The sequence below is a fragment of the Colobus angolensis genome, unplaced genomic scaffold, assembly GCF_000951035.1.
Source record: "Colobus angolensis palliatus isolate OR3802 unplaced genomic scaffold, Cang.pa_1.0 Scaffold16, whole genome shotgun sequence".
Classification (NCBI taxonomy): domain Eukaryota; kingdom Metazoa; phylum Chordata; class Mammalia; order Primates; family Cercopithecidae; genus Colobus; species Colobus angolensis.
Window position 1 is genome coordinate 5,134,390 of NW_012114710.1, and position 21,534 is coordinate 5,155,923.

At 38.1% G+C, this 21,534-nt stretch overlaps 1 protein-coding gene across 1 annotated transcript in view; it reads left to right on the forward strand.

Annotated features, from left to right (window-relative positions):
* Window positions 1-21,534, forward strand: part of RUNX1T1 (runt-related transcription factor 1; translocated to, 1 (cyclin D-related)) — a 138,305-nt gene that overhangs the window by 89,959 nt on the left and 26,812 nt on the right. The window contains 4 exon segments of the mRNA XM_011937058.1: window positions 1,705-1,886; window positions 14,892-15,142; window positions 19,748-19,833; window positions 20,391-20,592. Coding sequence (XP_011792448.1) covers window positions 1,705-1,886; window positions 14,892-15,142; window positions 19,748-19,833; window positions 20,391-20,592 — 721 coding nt within the window.

Genomic DNA, 21,534 nt, shown 5'->3' on the forward strand with positions numbered 1-21,534 from the left:
GTAGGAAGTCATTTCCATTGTTACAGTGTATGGCATGCACTTATCTTTAGCAAATACCCTAATATTTTATATCTTGTGTAGAAATATGCTTTGGTGTGATTACGAGATGGTTTCTTGATTGATACTGTTAGGAAATGGACTTGAGGGGGGTTAGTGGGTAAGGGGAGAGAGAGCATTAGAACAAATAGCTAATATATATGAGTCTTAAAACCTAGATTATGGGTTAATAGGTGCAGCAAATGACCATGGCACACATCTACTTATGTAACAAACCTACATGCTCTGTACTTGTACCCTGGAACTTAAAAAAAAAAAAAGGAAAAGTTAAAAGGAGTTCTTCAGAGTAAAGGAAAATGATATAGGCCAGAAACTTGGCTCTACATAAAGAAATAAAGAGCACTGACGGAAAAAAAAAAAAAAAAAAATTAGATTTGAGGTACAAGTAGCCAGCCATAGTTCCTGTCCATGATTCTCTAGAGGGCTATTTTTTAAGGCTCTTGGGCCCAAAAATTGAGTCAGCCGGACCTCTCCTGTATTCAGAAATGCTTTTCTACCTGATGGGTTAATCGGTGTACATGGCACCTGGTTCCTGCAAATGAAATCTTCAAGTTGCAAAGAGATTTATGTGATTGATCTTTCCCGGAATTAAGTGTTATTGGGGATGAGTGCTAATGACTCTTCCCAGTATCCTCTCCTTTCTTCTGCCTTACTGCCCCTCCCTAAACAATAATAAAAATAAGAGAGAGAGAAAGCAATGACAATCTGGATTTATAATGTCAAAGTAAGTTCAGAGTAAAATGCCTTCTTAGGTTTTCATTTTAATGCCTTTACTATGTGTAAAATTGCCTCTTTCTCTCCTATTACATTTGAGATTGACAGAATTACCGATCAGCCTATCAGCCAGCCTGTTCTTTATTCAAGGTGCTGACCTAGCTGAGGAGGAAGAGTGACCAGTATACAGGGTTTCTTCTAACATTAGAAGAAATATGTGTGTGTCTGTATGTGTGTGTGTGTGTATACATTCCTTAGAATAAAACTGATACAAAGAAGGCAGATTACTTTTGAAGACTACTAGAATATACTGCTTTGTGCATTAATTCCATCTGGGATATGTGACTATACCCAGGCCATTACTTAAATGTTGTCTGAACTTGATGACTATGGAAAATAATCTCTATGTTCATGTCTATATTTTTAAGTGTATTTTCATTAAGTTAGTACTTGATAAAAGATACTTTCTAGGATTAGCCTGCTTGACCTTTGTGAGTCACCAGGTACAAAATTGAATGTATCAGGGCAACTATTCTGAAATCAATTGGACTATGTATATATTTTATATACCCTTTATCTTCCCTGTGGAGAACAAAAGTTCTTATTGTTAGAGCTAGGTTCTCACATACTGCAGAACATATATTCGAGTATAAAGTGACCCTAAAACTAATGTGCCACTCTCAATGTTATCAGTGAAGAAATAAAAGAGAGGTAAGGTAATATACAAGGGACAGTCACCTCACACTTAGAGCAGTCTGGGCACATGGTAGCCCAGTGCTGAGAATTGTGCCTGTGGTTCCAGTCCATGGCATGCATTTGACCTTTGATGTAGCTGCATTGCATACTCTGCTCCAGTGTTCAAAAAGCAGAGTAAGTCAACAGGACAGAAGAAGCCTTTCAGTCCTTCCTCTCATTCCTGTCATTCCCTTGCAGGCCAACTTGCCCCTGCTGCAGTGTGAGCTCCTCCACTGCGCAAGACTGGCCAAACAGAACCCTGCCCAGTACCTCGCCCAGCATGAACAGCTGCTTCTGGATGCCAGCACCACCTCACCTGTTGACTCCTCAGAGCTGCTTCTCGATGTGAACGAAAACGGGAAGAGGCGAACTCCAGACAGGTGAGAGGGAGGAGGAGCCTGGATGAACCATGGCCTTTTTCTCAATGTTTAATACGTTTATTGTGACAATTAAACTGCCGGCCTATGTCTCTTGCACAATAGCAATAAGCCATTGTGGCCATCTTGAGAATCTGTCTCTGGCCTGGGATTTTACAGAGTTTTAAATCTCTGGCTTGTGACAGTTTGGCTTTTGTATAGATTAATCTTTTCTGCTTGTAATATTAAAGCTAAATGGTGAAGATGAATGATTTTTCAGATTTTCCAAGTACAACTGATGGCTCTTAGATGCACATCAGTATTTAAATTCTCATTTATTATGTAATTTAACCCAACCACATATTTTACTTCAATATTCTGAAATTGGCTGTTCCTAGTTTCCTTAAAATGTGATGGTTTTGAAGCTTGTCTCTATGTATTTCTTAACACAGTACAGTAGCTATTTGTTTTGGTTTGTATATGAACTAAGAGAAAACTTCTGGGACACCAGATGAACTAAGTGAAGATAAGAGTTATACAGTAGAGACCATAGATGGTATTTTTGCTGAAAATTTTACTTGTTAGATACTGTTCTATCAGATACAGTGCTCTCATAACTGAGAATGCAAAGAAATGTAACATAAAACTACTTCTTCATTAAACCCTACAAAGTAATTGTTTAATAAAGCATACACATGAAATTTCCCATTTACCATAGTAAAATAATTTTTATGAATACCTCATCCTCATCTGTATCTTCTGATATAGGAATGCACAGTCTCATTAGCATCATTTTGCATAGTATTTTTGAAATACGGAAATTTTTACAATGAAGCTATATTCAAAAACTTATTTAGCATATACTTTGCTTTCTTTCTCTGCTTATCTATTCTCTTTTGCTGCATTTCATCAGGCATGGGTGTAACAGCCTTCGAAAGGTTAACACCCTGACACAGTTATGTTCCACGTTCATAGGAGCTTAAGATCTTTGGAGCTGCTCAGAGACATCTATTTGTGACCGACTTAGCTATCCTTAAATGTATTAGCTGCTTTGCAAATCAGAATGTTATTTAAAAGCCAGCCAGTTTACATACTGTTATTACATAATCCTCTGTTAAGCAGTTTTTATGCTGCAATCTCTGGAATTTTGCTCCTCTTGACATAGAACCTCTTAATAGTTTAAAATTCCTAAGGCAAACAGTTAAATATTAGTCTCCTTTTGACGTATTGTAGGCCTACCTTCATCTGTGACCCACAAACAGAGCTACTTTCTTATTCTTACAACTCGTATTTTCTTGGTCACATTGAAGAGTGAAATAGAGCACTTAGTAATTTAGTTTTTAAAGGGAACTGCTTAATCCTGATGCTTGAGTGGTGTGTTCACATGATGCTGAAAACCAAGAGGTGGCTTAACATTAGATGATTTACATGTGCATTCCTGTTTGACCTGAACCCATTTACCCTGCAGGAAATGAGTATGACATACAGATAGTGAGATATTTTAGCTCCATGATGAAAGAATGAAGGAGAGACTCAATGGAAAATTGGAAGAAGGAAATGTATTTAGGGTTGTTGGGTTGGGGGAAGTGTAACAGGGAAAGGTTTAGATAGCTAAGATAAATGTAGAGATGATCCTGTAGGCAAAATTGAAAATGCACACAACTTACTCTGGCATTCCTCACTGCTAAATAACCATAACAGGGAATATGAAAATCTGTTTCATTCATTTCTCTATATTTCCAACTGTTTCCTCACTAGCTCTTTCCCAGTATTTTATGTTTGAATGTATTGTGACTTTAGACTATCATTGGACAGTCCTAAGGTAAGTGCTGGGCAGTATGTTAACATTGTTGTGAAAACTTCATCTTAAATTCCGCAGATGCCCAGCATTCTTGTTTTGATGCTCCGTCGCTGTGCATGCATCAGTGTATGCATTCAGTCAGGTAGAACTCTCCTAAAAAGAGTCTTTGGTCTGATTTTCCCTTTGGTTTTTCATGGATGGTTGCCAGAGTCAGAGTTCACATGGTTGATCTTTGGATGCAATATTCTTTATCAAATGGAGCACTGAAATATACATTATATCGCAAAGATGGCAAATGGGTTTCCTTACAGTTAGGAGGAAGGGTAATGAGAATATGTTGTGTAAATACATTTGTATCTTGTGGGAATTTGATCAGAGCCAAGAAAATATGGGCCTCTACAGTATTTTTTCTTTTTGCATATATTTTCTGTATCTTGTTTGCATATGCATTTTCCTCTTCTCTGGTTATTTATCTGTATATCCAGATCTACTATATGAAATTTTATAGAGTATGGAGCTGTCTGACAGCAGAGCTTTTTTTGTTTTACTGAATGTTTTGTTGGTACATATGGTCTGACATGGATGAGCAGCCACGGTGAGATTTTGGAGTCTATTAAACTGGCTCATTAAAAAGATCAATCTGTTTCTGTAATAACACTGGGAGCCATCAGTCACTAAAAGAGGGAAAAACTGACACCTGAGGAGAAAACACATTTTGGTAATTTGTTCATGACATGTCATGAACAAAAGAGCGCTCTATATTTTGTTTACAACTTTGGGAGCTTAAATTCTGTGACGATTGCTGAGTTAATGTACTAAACAGTCATCACGTGTTTCAGGGATGGGTTTTGGCAAATTTAACTTTCTTCTTATCCTTAAATATGATTGTCACTGGTTGTGTTTTTTTCTTTTTTTAAACATTATTGTTATTTACAGAGAAATGAGTACTCTAGGGAAGTCTATGAAATCTTTTCTTTTTTTTCTTCTTGTGTGGAACAGTGAAATGTTTTCTACTTTCTTTTAAACTTAGCTCTGGGGAGTGTCTCTGAACAAGTGTACTGATTTTGTAGGTCTGTGAGAGAATATTGTAGAACCCAAAGTAGAAAAAGACAATTTTTGTTATACAATTATGTTATTTCTTTCCCAAAATATTAGGGAAACTAAATAGAAATTCTGATTTCTATTCTTTGTTAATATGTAAAAGTCAGTTATTTATAGTAAACATTTATTCTTCTACCATGCTGTGGTGGGAGGTGCTGAAGAAGGGAATGCAGTCTTTTGTTTTGGAGCCATGTAAACGAAATGAACACTCTCTCAGATAGAGAGTAGAAGCTAAGAGCACTCTTTAAAACTGCTCACCGTGGTGGCTCTTAAAGACACAAGCACTTTTGTGTAGGAGGAAGGAAAAGAACTGTTAGGTAATGCTTTCTTTCTTTGAGACTGCAGAATGGATTAAAATTATTAAGACTTAAAGAAAATAATTGTGTTAGGATGGTTATCATTGCTGTCTTTCTTTTCTCAGAGCTTTGATATCAATCACAGCTTTTTGATCTGATTTGCCTTTAGTATCGTGTTCTCACCTGTTATGCTACTCTTCTGATTTAGGGTTTTTCTTGCTTAAGAAATCAAATCAAATAATCTTTGCTTTTGTATAGGTAACGTTGTTGTTTTGTTTCCCATTTTGTTCCCCCTACTATCTCAAGTGATTGATGTTAAGTATTAATCCCCTTCTTACATGTCATTATTTTAATGTAATTATGCTTTACATTACTCTCAGTTTAATGCTTCTAAACTTTCAATACAAAGGCCATGTAGTTGGATTAATATGTATTTCCTCCTCCCCCAAGAATTAAACATTATTCTCTAAAAAGACTTGCATGAACTTTAGAGATATGTAATTTGTCACCTGGGAGGGATCTTATGGATATACCAGGCCCCATTCTTTTTTTTTTTTTTTTTTCCTTAGGCATGGTCTGCAGTGTTGCCCAAGCTGGTTTCGAACTCCTGGTCTCATGTGATCCTCCCACAGTGTTGGGATTACAGGCATTAGCCACCACACCCTGCCTTTTTGCATGTCATACCAAAAGAAAAAACAATTACACATACTTTAAATTTATGGATTTGCTCATGGGATGTTATCTGTATTTTTTTTTTTTTTTTTAAGACAGTGTCTAGCTATGTTGCCCAGGCTGGTCTCAAACTCCTGGGCTCATGTGAACCTGCTGCCTCAGGCTCCTGAGTAGCTAGGACCTAGGTGTGCACCACCACACCCAGCTGGCTCCCATCTCTTTATTCTTGCACAAAGTAAGGCCCAAAGAACTTGCCTAATGTTGCAAAGTTTCTTAGTGAGAAACAAGCATATTTGCGTACTTGAAATCTTCCAGTTGCATAAAATCTGTTTCAATGTGCAGAATTTAAATAAGGAAACTCAACTAAGACTTAAGCTTCTCTTTTTACACCTTACTTTCCCTCATTTATTTTCTATAGTTGCTCAAGTGGGTAGATGCCATAGTATAACATTCTGAGGTTTTATATATCTTTTTAACGATAGAAGAGCCACAGCTAGCCTGTGTTCCTGACTTAATGAGTCAGTTAGAAAATGCTGAAGGTTGGAGGGTCAAAGGCAATCATTTTGAAATCATATTGGTTGTATTTGTAAGATTTGTTACAACAGTACACACCAACTAAACCGACTAGGTCCATTTTTTTGTTAAATGAAGGAGATTTCACTATTTTTATCTTTCTAAAAGAAAAGATAGATATGCTTTACAAGGAATTGTAGGGTCAATTGTGCAAATAAGAATTAAATTTGTATAACTTGCATTCAGTATTTTATGAAAAAAATGTAGGGATTTTATGTCAATTTATACATTCTAGTTTGCGTTCCTTCTATTATATATTCCACAGTTGCAAGGAGTGATTTTTAAAAATATTAGTCACATCAATTGGGAGGTCTTTCAGTGAAATAGCACAAAATTACATTTATTTATTTGTTTATTTGAGATGAAGTTTTGCCCTTGTTGCCCAGGCTTCGGTGAGGGATCTTGACTCACTGCAACCTCCACCTCCTGGGTTCAAGCGATTCTCCTGTCTCAGCCTCCCAAGTAGCTGAGACATCAGGGGCCCACCACCACGCCCGGCTAATTTTTTGTATTTTTATTAGAGACGGGGTTTCACCATGCTGGCCAGGCTGGTCTCGAACTCCTGACCTCAGGTGATCCACCCACCTCAGCCTCCCAAAGTGCTGGGATTACAGGCATGAGCCACAGTGCCCAACCAGGTTTTTTGTTTCTGTTTTCTTTTTGTTTGTTTTTTGTTTTTTTGAGACGGAAGTTTTGCCCTTGTTGCCCAGGCTTCGGTGAGGGATCTTGACTCACTGCAACCTCCACCTCCTGGGTTCAAGCGATTCTCCTGTCTCAGCCTCCCAAGTAGCTGAGACATCAGGGGCCCACCACCACGCCCGGCTAATTTTTTGTATTTTTATTAGAGACGGGGTTTCACCATGCTGGCCAGGCTGGTCTCGAACTCCTGACCTCAGGTGATCCACCCACCTCAGCCTCCCAAAGTGCTGGGATTACAGGCATGAGCCACACAGCACAAAATTATAGAGGGCATTTTGTTCTCTCTACATTCCAGCTTCAACTTTAACTTGTTAGCCTGATTCTTGCTGTTTTGTTAGGGTCTAACCTCACTGCATACTCCTCACTTCTTAATCTGTATTCCAGCTGATGGTTTCTGCTGTCTTTCCTAGTTCTTATGTGTCGTAATTCTATTAATACCTCACAGCCTAACTGAATATCTACTATTTGAATGAAAGCTTCCCAATTATAAATACTATAATAATGGTTACTGTTTACTGAGCACTTCAGGTATGCTGGGCCCTGTGCTAAATAATTGACAGACTAACATATAGCATTCATTTCCTCACAATCCTATGACATAGACTCCAGAAGGCCAAATAATGTGTGTGAAGTCACATGGCTTGTCAGAAACCCTAATGGGATTCTGACCCTAGGTTCTCGGACTCAAACGCCCGTGCTCTCATAGCCATGATTCTGTACCGTTAGCCTCTGAATGCGCCTGCTTGAAAACAAAGTGCTTTGATTAACTTATTGAATGCCAAATTCACGTTAGGCTCTTTTCTTAGATTCTTTCCTATAGTTCTCTCCATAGCTTTGGATAATCATTTCCCATTTTGCAGGCAGAAACACTGAGGCTCTTAGGGGATTCAGCCTCTTGAGTTCATATGGCCAGCAAATAGCATAGCCACAATTTGAAGCCAAGTCCATGTGACTCCAAAACCTCTGTCTTTTTGAGTACATATTCTGGAGTAATCTCTCACTGTGCTCTCACATACCACATTTGTTCTGTTTTTAATGGTACCTTCTGTATACATGTCCTGTATGAAAGTATAGAAGTCTTGTACTTCCAATTAAATTATTTTAATGGTAAAGAATTAAAGTCTGCCCTAAATAATAATCTTATGGAAGGTTAAGGGACCATGTTTCTCTCATCTTTGTACTGCCACTGAAGTACAGGATAGTGCATTGCACATACTGGGGACCTAAAACAAAGCAGAACACTACAAACAGAACAAAAACCGCTATTGATCAAATAATTCAAATTAAACTTAATGCAGTCATTTTAGTAGTGTATTAAATGGTCTCTTTTCCGGGCATCTTTATTTACTTATTTGGTTAAAAAATGCATCTCTGAAATACAATAAAAACAGCCACAGACAGCCCAGGAACCAAATGCAGTGATTGGTTCACTGACCAGAAAAAACTGGAGGGCTCCAATAGAAACATACAGATGACAGATTCGAATAAGAAAGCAGAGTTCCAAACAGCAGGAGCAGCAGAAATTGAATACTTCAGCAGTGGCAGAGATTAGGGAAGGCAAGGGGAACAGCCACTAACAGACAGCCTAACTGTTGAGCAGATGGTCAGCTTCAGACATGTGACGGAAGCATTCCACCTTCTCGCTGCTGGAGGGAAGGCTCAGATGGCTCCCCCAACCTGCATATTGCAATCCTTGAAGGGCTGGGCATCACATTTGTGTGTCTGGAGTGGCAAGTATCCACCTGCCTCTTACTTACTTCTAAAAGTATTAGCACACTGCTCAGAAAGTTCTCACTCCTAGGTGGTTGCTTAGCAATGGAGAGGTTAAAGGTGCTTCTCTCCTTTAGTTTGATTGTCTTTTTAAGGACGCTGGGGAGTTTGTAATGTATTTTGTTTCAATATCTTATTCAGTACCAATAAAAGTGTATTATGTGAAATTCGTATCTAAAGTCACCTCTTTCGTAACCATTTCTGAAGAGACCTTTTGCTGAATTATGTTTTAAAAATAATGATGATGAGAATGATTGCCCCCCCTCCCTTGATTCAATGTCTAGTCCTTCTATGGCAGTCTTAAACTGCACGTGTTAGAAAAGGAAAGGAAGATGGCTTTGATGTTATTAAGGTCTTTAGTCTGTGTTTAATAGAACTACCATCCTAAGATTTAGATACAGACTTCTAAAATATAAGAATAAAATAAAGTAAGTCTTTAATGCCTGGTCTTAAAAGAATTTTAGACCCAGTGTCTCACTTCTACTCATTTTTCAAGGAACTACAGTCTAGGGATGGGACTTGGCTGGGCTGCTGAGACAAACAGCAAACAAATCTGGGACCCATGACTCTGGGGGATACTGGTAAAGTGGGACCGTGGTGTGACAAGGGCCAAGACAAAGGTATCCTGGGACTGGAAGGAGGGACCCCTGTAGAGATGCTTGAGATCAGCAATAGGACTTGGATTTGAAAAAAAAAGTTGTAGAGTGACTTCAAGTTTCTACTTGGGTGACTAGGTAGAAGATGGTACAGAAAGCAAAAGAGAAATGAGGCCAGTTTGGACTTGTGAAATGTCTGTCAAAACTCAGATAAGTGAGTGCGTAAGGCACATAATTTATTTAAATAAATAAATAACAGGATGAATATTAGAATTTAAGTTTCTTCTTCTTAGGTTTATTGTGCTCTATCAATTTGCCTTCCCCTAAAACAATATTTATAGTGGTATTTCCTCACATTAAAAAAAAGTCTTAATGTAGAGAAAAAAACTTACACCCACTTCTGCCATGGAGATTTGTCCTCTTGTTCTACTTATTGTCATGATCTTATGATGGATTTTTTTCATACTTCCCTGTTTCCTTGAATGTTACACTGTTTTATATAAATGTTACTAAGGGATTATCAGCACACACTAGCTAATCATCATTTTAAAAATATTTCATGTAGAGTTTTTGTTTTTATTTTTATTTTTTCCTCGAGATGGAGTCTCGCTCTGTCACCTAGGCTGGAGTGCAGTGGCATGATCTTGGTTCACTGCAACCTCCCTGCCTCAGGTTCAAGTGATTCTTCTGCTTCAGCCTCCCGAGTAGCTGGCACTACAAGCATGCTCCACCACGCCTGGCTAATTTTTGTATTTTTAGTAGAGACGGGGTTTCACCATGTTGGCCAGGCTGGTCTCAAGCTGCTGACCTCAAGTGATCCATCCACCTCACCCTCCCAAACTGCTGAGATTACAGGCATGAGCCACCACGCCCAGCCTCACGTAGTTTTTAAAGGACATTTATTTTCTTTCTTTTTTTTTTTTTTTTTTTGAGGCGGAGTCTCGCTCTGTCGCCCAGACTGGAGTGCAGTGGCCGGATCTCAGCTCACTGCAAGCTCCGCCTTCCGGGTTTACGCCATTCTCCTGCCTCAGCCTCCCAAGTAGCTGGGACCACAGGCGCCCGCCACCTCGCCCGGCTAGTTTTTTTGTATTTTTAGTAGAGACGGGGTTTCACCGTGTTGACCAGGATGGTCTCGATCTCCTGACCTCGTGATCCACCCGTCTCGGCCTCCCAAAGTGCTGGGATTACAGGCTTGAGCCACTGCGCCCGGCCAGGACATTTATTTTCTTTTCCTAATAGTTTACAGTTTCTGTCACTGAGGAGCTGGAAAAAAAAAAAAAAAGCCTGAGATGGGGTAAAGTATAAATTAGGTTGCCTCTTAATTTGTTTCTACAAGTGTTGTTTTCTATTAGTCCCATTTCACTGAGCAGAATACTGAAGCCAGAAAGATAGTAACTGGAGATCACACAACTGAGTCCTAAGGATCCCCTGCCCTTAGAACATTAAACCTCGAGAGAGAAATGATTGGGATCTAAATGTTGAAGTGGTTACATTGTGTTGAGGAAAATGTCTCCTGGTAAGGAGATAGAACATCCTCAGGTAGACTTAAAAAACAAATAAAATCTTTCAGAAATACTTAAGACATAACAGACTTCTCACTTCAAATTTCAACTAGAATTTGAGTTATTTCATGGGTATACTGGTATGGGACAATGAAAAGTCTTTGCTAATTTTGCCTAATACACTTAAAAGGGCAATGAAGAATGCAAATATGGACTTCACTCAAGCAAATGAGATATAGGTAGTTGTAGGCATTTCTAAGAAGCAGACAGACAAATGGCAATTGTTTGAGTTACCCTTCTGAACATACATGCTTTGAATATAACTGGCCTTATAAGTAGACATTAGTAATTTGAGGAAGCACCAGAGAGACCCTTCATAGCTTTATTTTTGTGGACAGTGGAAGTTTTTGTATTTTCTTTTTTTCCCCTTCTTTTTGAAAGAGGATCTCACTCTGTGGCTCAGGCTGGAGTGCAGTGGTATGATCATGGCTCACTGTAGCCTCAATCTCGGGCTCAAGTGATCCTCCTGCCCCAGCTTCCTGAGTATCTAGGACTACAGGTGTACATCACCATGCCCAGCCAATTTTTTTATTTTTTGTAGAGACAAGGTCTCACTATGTTGCCCAGGCTGGTCTCAAACTCCTGTGCTCAAACAATCCTTCCTCCTGGAGCCTTCCAAAGTGCCAGCACTACAGGTATTAGTCACCACACCTCTGCAAGTGTTAATGTTTCACAACTGTTAGAATGTAAACTACCCTTGTGAGGTCATGAGCTTTATTATTTCAGTAGCTAGCAGGGTAATGGGCCCCAGGATAGGACAGTAAGACCTGATTGAAATGAGAGAGCAGACTCGGGCCCTAGCTTGCCTTTTAGGACGTTACTACCCTTGCTTTAGGAAAAAATAATGCTTTTTTCCTCCCATTTAATTGGGTCATTGAAGTAATAGCACTGAACAAAGGGTTCCCCTAAGGATGAAGATAAATAGAGTATCTAACCATTTAAAAATTGTAAAAATTATTCCAATGTTGTTGTTGTTTTCATTGATCAAGGGAGAGAAAACTAGTAAGTTGGGGTGGTTTGAGCCAAATAGGGCAAAGAAAGATGTTTCATTATTTAGAAATTCTACAGGGGCTGCACTGAGATAAGAGGATGTTTTCTAATTTTTGCACAAAAAATAAGGTATAAATAATAAATTGTTCAAGGAACAGAGAACTTGGCTAAGGCGATTGCCTTAGGTACTTATGGTTTGGGCAGAGGACTATCAGCACTGTGTGTTTTGATCTGCATAACTGTGATATTTAGCTGTAAATATAAAATACTTGAATTGCAGAGTTTGCAAACTAAAAGGGACTGCAGAAATCATCTAGTCCAGTGGTTTTCAAACTTAATTTTAGCCGCAGACTTTTTCCTTTAAAAATGAAATCTTAAGTGGAACCCCGATGATTAACACAGATAATAAGAAGTGGGTTCCTCTGGCACTTTAAATCTTGAGAATCTTGATTCTTTGGGGGAAAAGTTCTTCATTGCCTACAGAATCCCTTAAGCACCTCAGGTGGCACAGTTTGAAAACCACTGATCTAGTCCAACCCTTTCGTTTTACAGATGAATAAACTGAGGTCCAGAGAGGTTAAGTGACTTGCCCAAGGTCACACAGCTAGTCATGGAAGAGCCAGGACTAGATCTCAGGTCTCTTGATTCCCAGTCCAGTGCTCTTTCCACTACACCACACTGCCAGTAAGGTAGGTGCTATGTTAGCATTATGTTCATAGCCGCTAATAGTCTTCAGTATTTTCCAACTGATTTATGCTGATAATATGCATTGAATATTGAAGTGTATTACTTAGAAATTTGTAGGATATGCAAATACAGATTAGAATCACATGGGTATACTTTTAGAAGATAAATCAGTATCTAGAATGTTTCAGTTCACTTTTAAAAATTATTTATTTATTTATTTTTTTGAGACAGAGTCTTGCTCTGTCTCCCAGGCTGGAGTGCAGTGGCCGGATCTCAGCTCACTGCAAGCTCCGCCTCCCGAGTTTACACCATTCTCCTGCTTCAGCCTCCGGACTAGCTGGGACTACAGGCGCCCACCACCTCGCCCGGCTAGTTTTTTGTATTTTTAGTAGAGATGGGGTTTCACTGTGTTAGCCAGGATGGTCTCGATCTCCTGACCTCGTGATCCGCCCGTCTCGGCCTCCCAAAGTGCTGGGATTACAGGCTTGAGCCACCGCGCCCGGCCTAAAAATTATTTTAAAGCAGTGCAATTAGGTAATGTCTCAGCTACACTGGATATTTTATTCTGATATCAATGATCAATATGTAAGGAGTCAGTATGTTTTAGTGTAGACACATTCTTTGATGGGAGTGGAATTAGGATTCCTGGCTGCCACTCCCTTGGGGGCTATGCTCTGCCATCATTTCCAATATTGGCCAGTCTATTCAGAATAGGGCATCCCTCTTAGTATGTAGTGGGCATGTTCTTTAACATAAAACTCAGAAGATTTACCCTCAGTTCTTTCTATGTCTTTACCGTCTGTCTCTAAGTCCTTTATTCTTCTCAACCTGGTGTGTATGAATTGTCACTGCGAGGCCCACCCTAAAGGGGCATAAAGGATGGTTCATTGTAGAATCCCGTTGCCCCTGATCATCTCTGTTGTTGATTCAGTTTCCACCTGGATTGCTCTAGTATTATCAGACAAAGACTAGATGCTGTCAGTAGATGCCAGGAAGGTAGAAAAAGTGCCTCTATGCTGTTATTTTACTACCTAAAATAAAGAAGGCATGTAGAAGTCTGTAGCCACTGTGAACCAGTAGAATTCTTATGAGAAAATGTCTCTGAGAAAATAGATGTTACCACCTGTCTAAAGATAAGAGTGCCGGTCTTGTAAGTAAAAAGTAAGTTTGGGGGCAGTGATTACAGTCAAAGTTGAATATGGTTTGTTTCTATCTTATTGAATATATTAGAGGCTAGTCTCTAAGCAGTAGAAGTATATACAGCCAGAAATTACTTCTTGAGTCCTACATTTATTTGAGAATCAAGGAATCGTGACTAGTTATCAGGTCTTATTTATAGAATGCATTCCTTCTGAAAGCCGAGTTCGGAGTCCTTTGCATCACATGATGATGTGTCGTCAGGGTGTTCCCGTCCTGCCGTATGACCTGATAACCCCAGACAGGATACATTAGCTCTCTGGGTGTGTGTTTCCTCAACTTTAAAATAAGGGGGTTGACCTAGATCTTCCTTCTAGTCCAGGCTAGCTCTGTATGACTGCTGATTGGTTACCTTGGTGACTCAAGATAATGTCAGGGTCCCAGACATTGCATTGCATACTGTATTCACTCAGTTTGATCCTTACTTTCCTGTAGAACTTTCTGTGATGATGGAAATGTTACATATCTGTGCAGTCCACTACTGAAGCCACTGGCCACGCGTACCTGTTGAGCACATGAAATGTGGCTGCTGATACTGAAGAACTGAATTTTAAGCTTTATTTAATTTTAAGTAACTTACATTTTAAGTTAAGCAACCACGTGTAGCTAGTGTATTGAACAACACAGTTCTTAGATGTTCTCTGACACAGAAGTCAGATACCAAGCAGAATAGGTGTAGCTCAAGTGTTCATCAAGAGAATGGTGATGTTTTACCTTGATGACTCTTCATCAAATATAGTCAGTCTTAGGGTAACTTGTTAGAAATCAAGCACTGTTTTTTGAATGAAAATGTTATCTACAGGAGACTTGAGTTTCCTCTTGACTTAACCACATGAGCTTCAACTGAAAAGATATTTGCTAATTTGATGAGAAGTGAAGCATTTTCTCCTATCTGCAAGCTTGTGATCATTTAGGTCTCGACACAGATCTCAGTGAATTCCCGTATGTTTTCTGGGAAGCTGAGTTTAGAAGGTTTCTGGTCAATAAAAAATATTCTGTCTTTATTCCAAGCTAAAATATGAGTGACTGAACTGTGCTGATTTCTGAATAGATGATGAAACAAACTCTTGTTTTTTCCCTCTTAGAACCAAAGAAAATGGCTTTGACAGAGAGCCTTTGCACTCAGAACATCCAAGCAAGCGACCATGCACTATTAGCCCAGGCCAGCGGTACAGTCCAAATAACGGCTTATCCTACCAGCCCAATGGCCTGCCTCACCCCACCCCACCTCCACCTCAGCATTACCGTTTGGATGATATGGCCATTGCCCACCACTACAGGGACTCCTATCGACACCCCAGCCACAGGGACCTCAGGGACAGAAACAGACCTATGGGTAAGACTGAAGGATCTGTTCACTTCTTATGGGATTGGGTGCTTGAAGACTTGCACCATTACTTCTGAACTGAACTTCAGGCTTGAAATCTGTGATAGGGATAAAAATTATCTTATCTTGCTTTATATTGTCTCCTTTATGAAAAAAACTTGATTGATATTAATAGACTTTTCCACAGCTGTGCGCTCTCTCTGTCCTAATCACTTGTATTCTTTATGATAGTACACTAAATTTCTTTGGAGGAGGGCATCTATATTAATACAAGACCCTCAATTGTTGTGTTGGTAACAAATGCAAAATAAATTTTTAGCTTGAATTCTTTTTTAACATGAGACTTCATATGCAGTCTGCCTGCCACAAATATTTTTAAAAATCGCTTTATTTTCTTGCATTGTATCTTTTGTTTCAGATAGTCTCTACGTTTATTTTGATTTTTTTCAAGCCTCTATGATATTCCATATTTCCAAAGTATGATATGGTATGCTATCTGTGGCTTAACAGATATTTCCTGAGGAATGATTTGGTACTTTTTTTCACTTGAAAATGCCAGTGATTAAAGTTAATATTGACAATTTTGGGTCAAGGATTGGAATACTGAAGAAGTGAATTTGGGCAAATATGTGTTCTATTTCCCTGTGTTCATTCCTTCTTTGCATAAAACTATTAGAATTAAAGCATTTTGTCTGGATGCAGTGGCTCACGCCTATAATCCCAGCACTTTGGGAGGCCGACATGGGTAGATGAGTTTGAGCTCAGGAGTTTGAGACCAGCCTGGGCACTGTGACAAAATCCCGTCTCTACTAAAATTACAAAATTAGCCAGGCATGGTAGTGGACTCCTTTAGCCCCAGCTACCTGTGGGGCTGAGGCAGGAGGATCGCTTGAGCCCAGGAATCAGAGGTTACAGTGGGATGAGATCATGCCACTGCACCCCACACACTGCACCCCAGCCTGGGTGGCAGAGCAAGACCCTGTCTCAAAAAAAAAAAAAAGTAGTAAAGCATTTTGAAGACATTGCCTTCTGTAGAACAAATGTCTACCATGAAAAATGAGAGAGAAGATGAACAAGGTAAGTTTTTAAACACATGATAAGTAGTTCAGTGGTGGAGATGATAGTGTATCAGAGAGTTATTAGTAAGTACACTATTACTGGGGTGCCTTCAATTCTTAATTAGTGATGAGTCTAACTGAGAGCAATAGTGAGTCTCCTATTCTTTTTCCATCTCCTGTGTCCACATCACCCACCAACTCTCTACCTTGTAACTAATTGCTGGCAAACTTTCCTGATGCGGGTGACTTAGTGACTAGTACACCAGAAAGAGCAGGGGATGAAGTGCAAGTAGAAAACCCAAAAACAGAGCTGAGGATACAGATTTCTGGGGAATGCAGCCAGCCAGTTATTCACTACTTGATTACAGTGATGGTGGTTTTTGTTTTTTTTTTTAGCCACAGTCAGAGTCTAATATATAAAGTTTACATTCGATTTCCAAGTATGTTGCTAGCAAACAGGGGCTCCACGTGTAGGGCCTTTTTTGCCTTTCTACGCCCAACACCCCAAATGTTTAGAAAGCACAAAGAGAGTCAGGATGAGGGGAGGGGCGATTGAAGCTTTGGTTGTAAGATAGTAAATTAGTAGTTCTGGTTCTCCACAACAGTAATTTCTATGTTTATGTAGTGTGTCAGACAAATGGCTAAGCATATAATTTGTGCTTTCTTAATAGCCAATCTGTCTAATGTTCTCACAGGTACCATTTCTGAAGAGCTTTCAAAGGTGGTTATGCTATTTCTTGATCTGGATTGATATTTGGACCCCAAAATCAAATGTGATAACAATTCCCTTCTACACAAAGCCTTAGCACTTATTTATGACTTAAGTACTGAAAACCATGATTGCATGTTTTTAAATAGCAGTGGAGTCATCAGGTCATGGTGAGACCAGGTCAAGGGATCCCATTTTGTAGATGTGTTAGCAAATGGCCTGTTTCTTAGGCAGCAGGTGCTATTTTGTGAAATATTAGTTCCAGTGCACTATACAGTAATCAGCAAGGAAGTAATTACACTTATGTGCAACGATTATGTTTTCATTAAGTAATGTAAAATATCCCTTTATGAATTATATCTGTATCCATTGGTTTTATGTGATTTTCTTCAGACCATGTTCCTTACCTTTTAATTATATTCACTTATAAAACTAATAGTGCTAATCTCTATAAATATGTGCAGCTACTAAACCACCCCTAAAGTCTGGCAGAGTTTAGTGTGTGTTAATGTAAAATAAAATCTTGATGTATAAGCAACAAATTATGGTGTTACATCAAGCTGCCATTTTGAGAATATAAAAATTGTCATAAAGATATACTTAGTCTGGTACGATTTATAAATGCCTATTATGTGTAGGGACATATACTCACTAGAATCCTTCAGTAAAGTAACCAGTTAGCAGCATTAGTTTATAAGTAAGCTTAGAGTTTTAGCCTAGTCAAAATATTCTAACACCAGTTAAGTCTCAACATTAGTGTCAAATTTCCCACAAATGAAAATGTGATTATGAGCTATTTAATGATTATGAGCTATTTTCCCCTGGTACATCCCTCTGGTATTATGACTATAAACAAAAATTGTGTGCTGCTGAATATTTAAATATCTTAAATAGAGAAATTAGTAAATGTAAATCTTGATTTATTTTTTATTTTTAAAGATTTGATTATATCTAACAAATGACTTTCAGAGTTCAAAAGCAGCAAATGAATCTTACATTTTTTCAGCAAGTACTTAGCTCAAACGTGTTTCTAATACACTTAGTATCTTTTTTAAATGAGATGAAGGTTAGTACTGTTTCACAAGTGCTGAAATCCCACTACCACAGATGTCCTGTTGCTCATTAATATTACTCCAGGCGTTACAGCTTGTGTCATTACTGATTTCTTCTGCTGAATTTTTCAAGCTTTTGAGACCTCTGGAATTCTTGTCCTTAAAGGCAAATATTCAGATACCTCTAACATGAAAGTCACTGTCACATTTATATCCTTATCACTTTCTGGTTGTTTTCTATGGTGACTAATTTTAACAGTAGTGGTTTTTCCCTAAAACACAGGCAACAAAGAAGTTAACAAAAATTACATATTTGCAAACATTTCAACTTAAAATAATCACAACAGAGCAGTAACTAAGTACTATTTCTCCCAATGTGTTTATATTATGCAAATTAATAAAACATATTTGCACTTTTACTTTTTAACCAATAGGTGGCATTGACAATTTTAACTTCTAAAATATATCTTAGAATATGTTCTAATTGGACAGGAGTGGTACAAAGCATCTTGCATTTAGCTTTTCAGTTAGTCTGAGAAAGGGTTGTCATAAATTTGTTCATTTCCATCAGTTGTAAATGAAATCTCTTTACATGGTTGGCTGAACAGAGTCATGTGACTCATCTTTATTTGTGTAAATCAGCGGAAAAAAAAGGGATTTCTAACCACTTAAATCTCACAAAAAGTAAAATTCAGTGTCTTATAACCCATTTGGTCATTTAATTCTTACATAAGTTCTACAGAGAGGTAGCCCAGTTATCTAGAAACCCAAACTATAAGAAACCTTATTTGCTGTTCAGAGTAACATTTTGAGAATTGGTAACCAAAAATAATAGTTTTGTTCATTTAAATTGCAAAATAATGCCACAGCTCAATGGCTTTCCTATCCAACAGAATATAAAGTGAGTATGTAAGAGGAACAACACGTTTCCAGGTTTCTCTGATCGGAACCTTTCAGCCCCTCTTTTTAGTGAGATACGTTTACTTCCTATTTTAATGAGCATCCTAGCTAACTGCTTAAATTCGTTAATATTGGTGCTCACTTGGTAAACACTTTTTCATAGTGGTATCTTAACTATGATGCTAAAGAGCATTAAGTCTTATGGACTTCAAATTAGGATTTTCAGTTGGTTCAGTTGAATTTATGATATTTGTCCAATTATATCTTGTATGTTAATTTTGTAATGAAGGATGTCCAATTTACTTTTATTTTTTATTTTTTGGTAAACCAAATGAGTATATGTAGCTCCATATTATACAAGCCTTCTCTTCATGGTCTAATTCTGTCATGTAGGTATATGTGTTAGGATTGTATTCATTTATACAAGGCTGAAATGTGGAAAAATTTACCATGCTTGTTTTGGGAAAGCATGTCCCTTCCTATGTAAAAGGACTTATGCTGTCTTTATTTTTAATGCAGGACATCAATGCTTTAAAAACCACTTAATGTCTACTTGTGGTTTCTTGTATTTATTAAGAGTTAGAATATATTTTTACTTACAGAGTGTTGCGTGGATAACTAGCTGTGGGCTTGGTGTCACTTAACTGTCTCTTGTGTGTAAAATAAAGTCTTCTGACCAGCTGACCTCTAAAATTCATTCTAGTTCTAGTATTTTATCATTCTGTGAGGAACCTATTAGGTAATTCTGAATCTAAGTATGATTCATGTCTCCATTCAAAATCAAATGTATTTTTACATCATTGAGTTTGCCCACATAGTCCTTGCTGTGAGTCTGTGTGTGTATGGGTTGTATACTGAACGTTTTAGGGTTATTCAGCCTTCTCTATTTTTGTAGGGTTGCATGGCACACGTCAAGAAGAAATGATTGATCACAGACTAACAGACAGAGAATGGGCAGAAGAGTGGAAACATCTTGACCACGTAAGACATCAGTAATCCTTTGGGATTAAAAAATGTTTGGAAAACAACTAGAGTGAGGTTATGTGATAAAAGCATGGTGATCCTTTGAAGGTATTATGTTTCCTGCTATCCTTGAAAAAAATAATGAGCGAGAATATTTGAAGTAGAATGTAGGATTTGATTTCTAAATTGATATGAAAGCCACTTAAGAGAAATGTTTAGATCTTGGAAAGGAATTTTCAAAGCCAGATCAGTGGGCTACTGTTTTATTGTGAAAAGGTTATTTAATTTATAAAGTAATGGGATTAGTATTTAGAGAGGTGGATTTACTGACGATAGTGCCTTCAGGTGAAATTTCCCTTCTGTCTCGTGTTCATACATCCATCTTCTCATTCCCATTGAATTTTCTCATCTATTGGCTCTAAATTTCAAATCTAGCCATAGAAAATACTAGACCAAAACCTTCAGGGATAAAATTGCTTCCTTCGTTGTCCTGAAATGGTTTGTTTCACTATTCAGTAAAATCTTTAATTGTGATGATTTATATACTCTTCCCTATTCTCCCCTTTCCCACATAGCTGTTAAACTGTATAATGGACATGGTAGAAAAAACAAGGCGATCTCTCACCGTACTAAGGCGATGTCAAGAAGCAGACCGGGAAGAATTGAATTACTGGATCCGGCGATACAGTGACGCCGAGGACTTAAAAAAAGGTGGCGGCAGTAGCAGCAGTCACTCCAGGCAGCAGAGTCCCGTCAACCCAGACCCAGTTACACTAGGTAACTTTTCTTCAGATGAGTATCTCGAACACATATTACTTATGCTGTTAATGCTGACTTTATTTTTAACTTCTTTTTAAAATTAAAGGATATGCAAGGAATTTTAAGACAATAAACAATTTACATATCCTCCCATATGTCTTATCTGTCTGTTAGGAATTTGGGCAGATTGGCATAGACAGAGATTGCTACAAAACTTAAATTCCTTTTCCAGGTGAATGTATTGAGCCGATGGCAGAGTTTCAGCACTGAACCAGAATTTCATGTGCTTAACTAAAACTTGCACTCCTTCATAATGCCTCAAAACAGCAAAAACAATCTCAGGGAGTGGGCCTGGGGCTTAGGCACTTCCATCAAGGTCTCTAGTGAATTCTGCCACTGCATACCAATGTTAGCACTGCACACGGGGATGTATGTTTCAAATTATTAATTCAGGAAACAGCCCGTAAGACAATCTTGTTAGTTGAATCTCAGATATACACACACACATATATGTGTGTGTGTGTGTGTGTGTGTGTATGTGTGTATATATATATATATATTTTTTTTTTTTTACTTTTTTCTTAACAGCCCCTGCCCAGAAAGAGAGACCTAAAAACTATATATTTTGCCTACAGCTATTTTTAAATTAATGATAATAATGCAGCACTCTTCCTTTGATTTGATCTTAACTTGCATTACTTGATCATGATTGTATTAATTCTAGTTTTATAATAGGATATAGTTGTGCCTTAGAAATGGAATGTTAGTATGTAATTGTATTACTTATTGATATTTGGGAATTGGGGTTATAGATAGAATATAATCCCATATATGTTGAAAGAAATCATCAACCTGAAAGAATTTTTGTGTGGCCTGTGAACTTTTACATAAATTAATAATATGGTTTTGTCGCTGACATTACCACCTATTACGTGTGAATACTTTTTGAGTAAACTTACG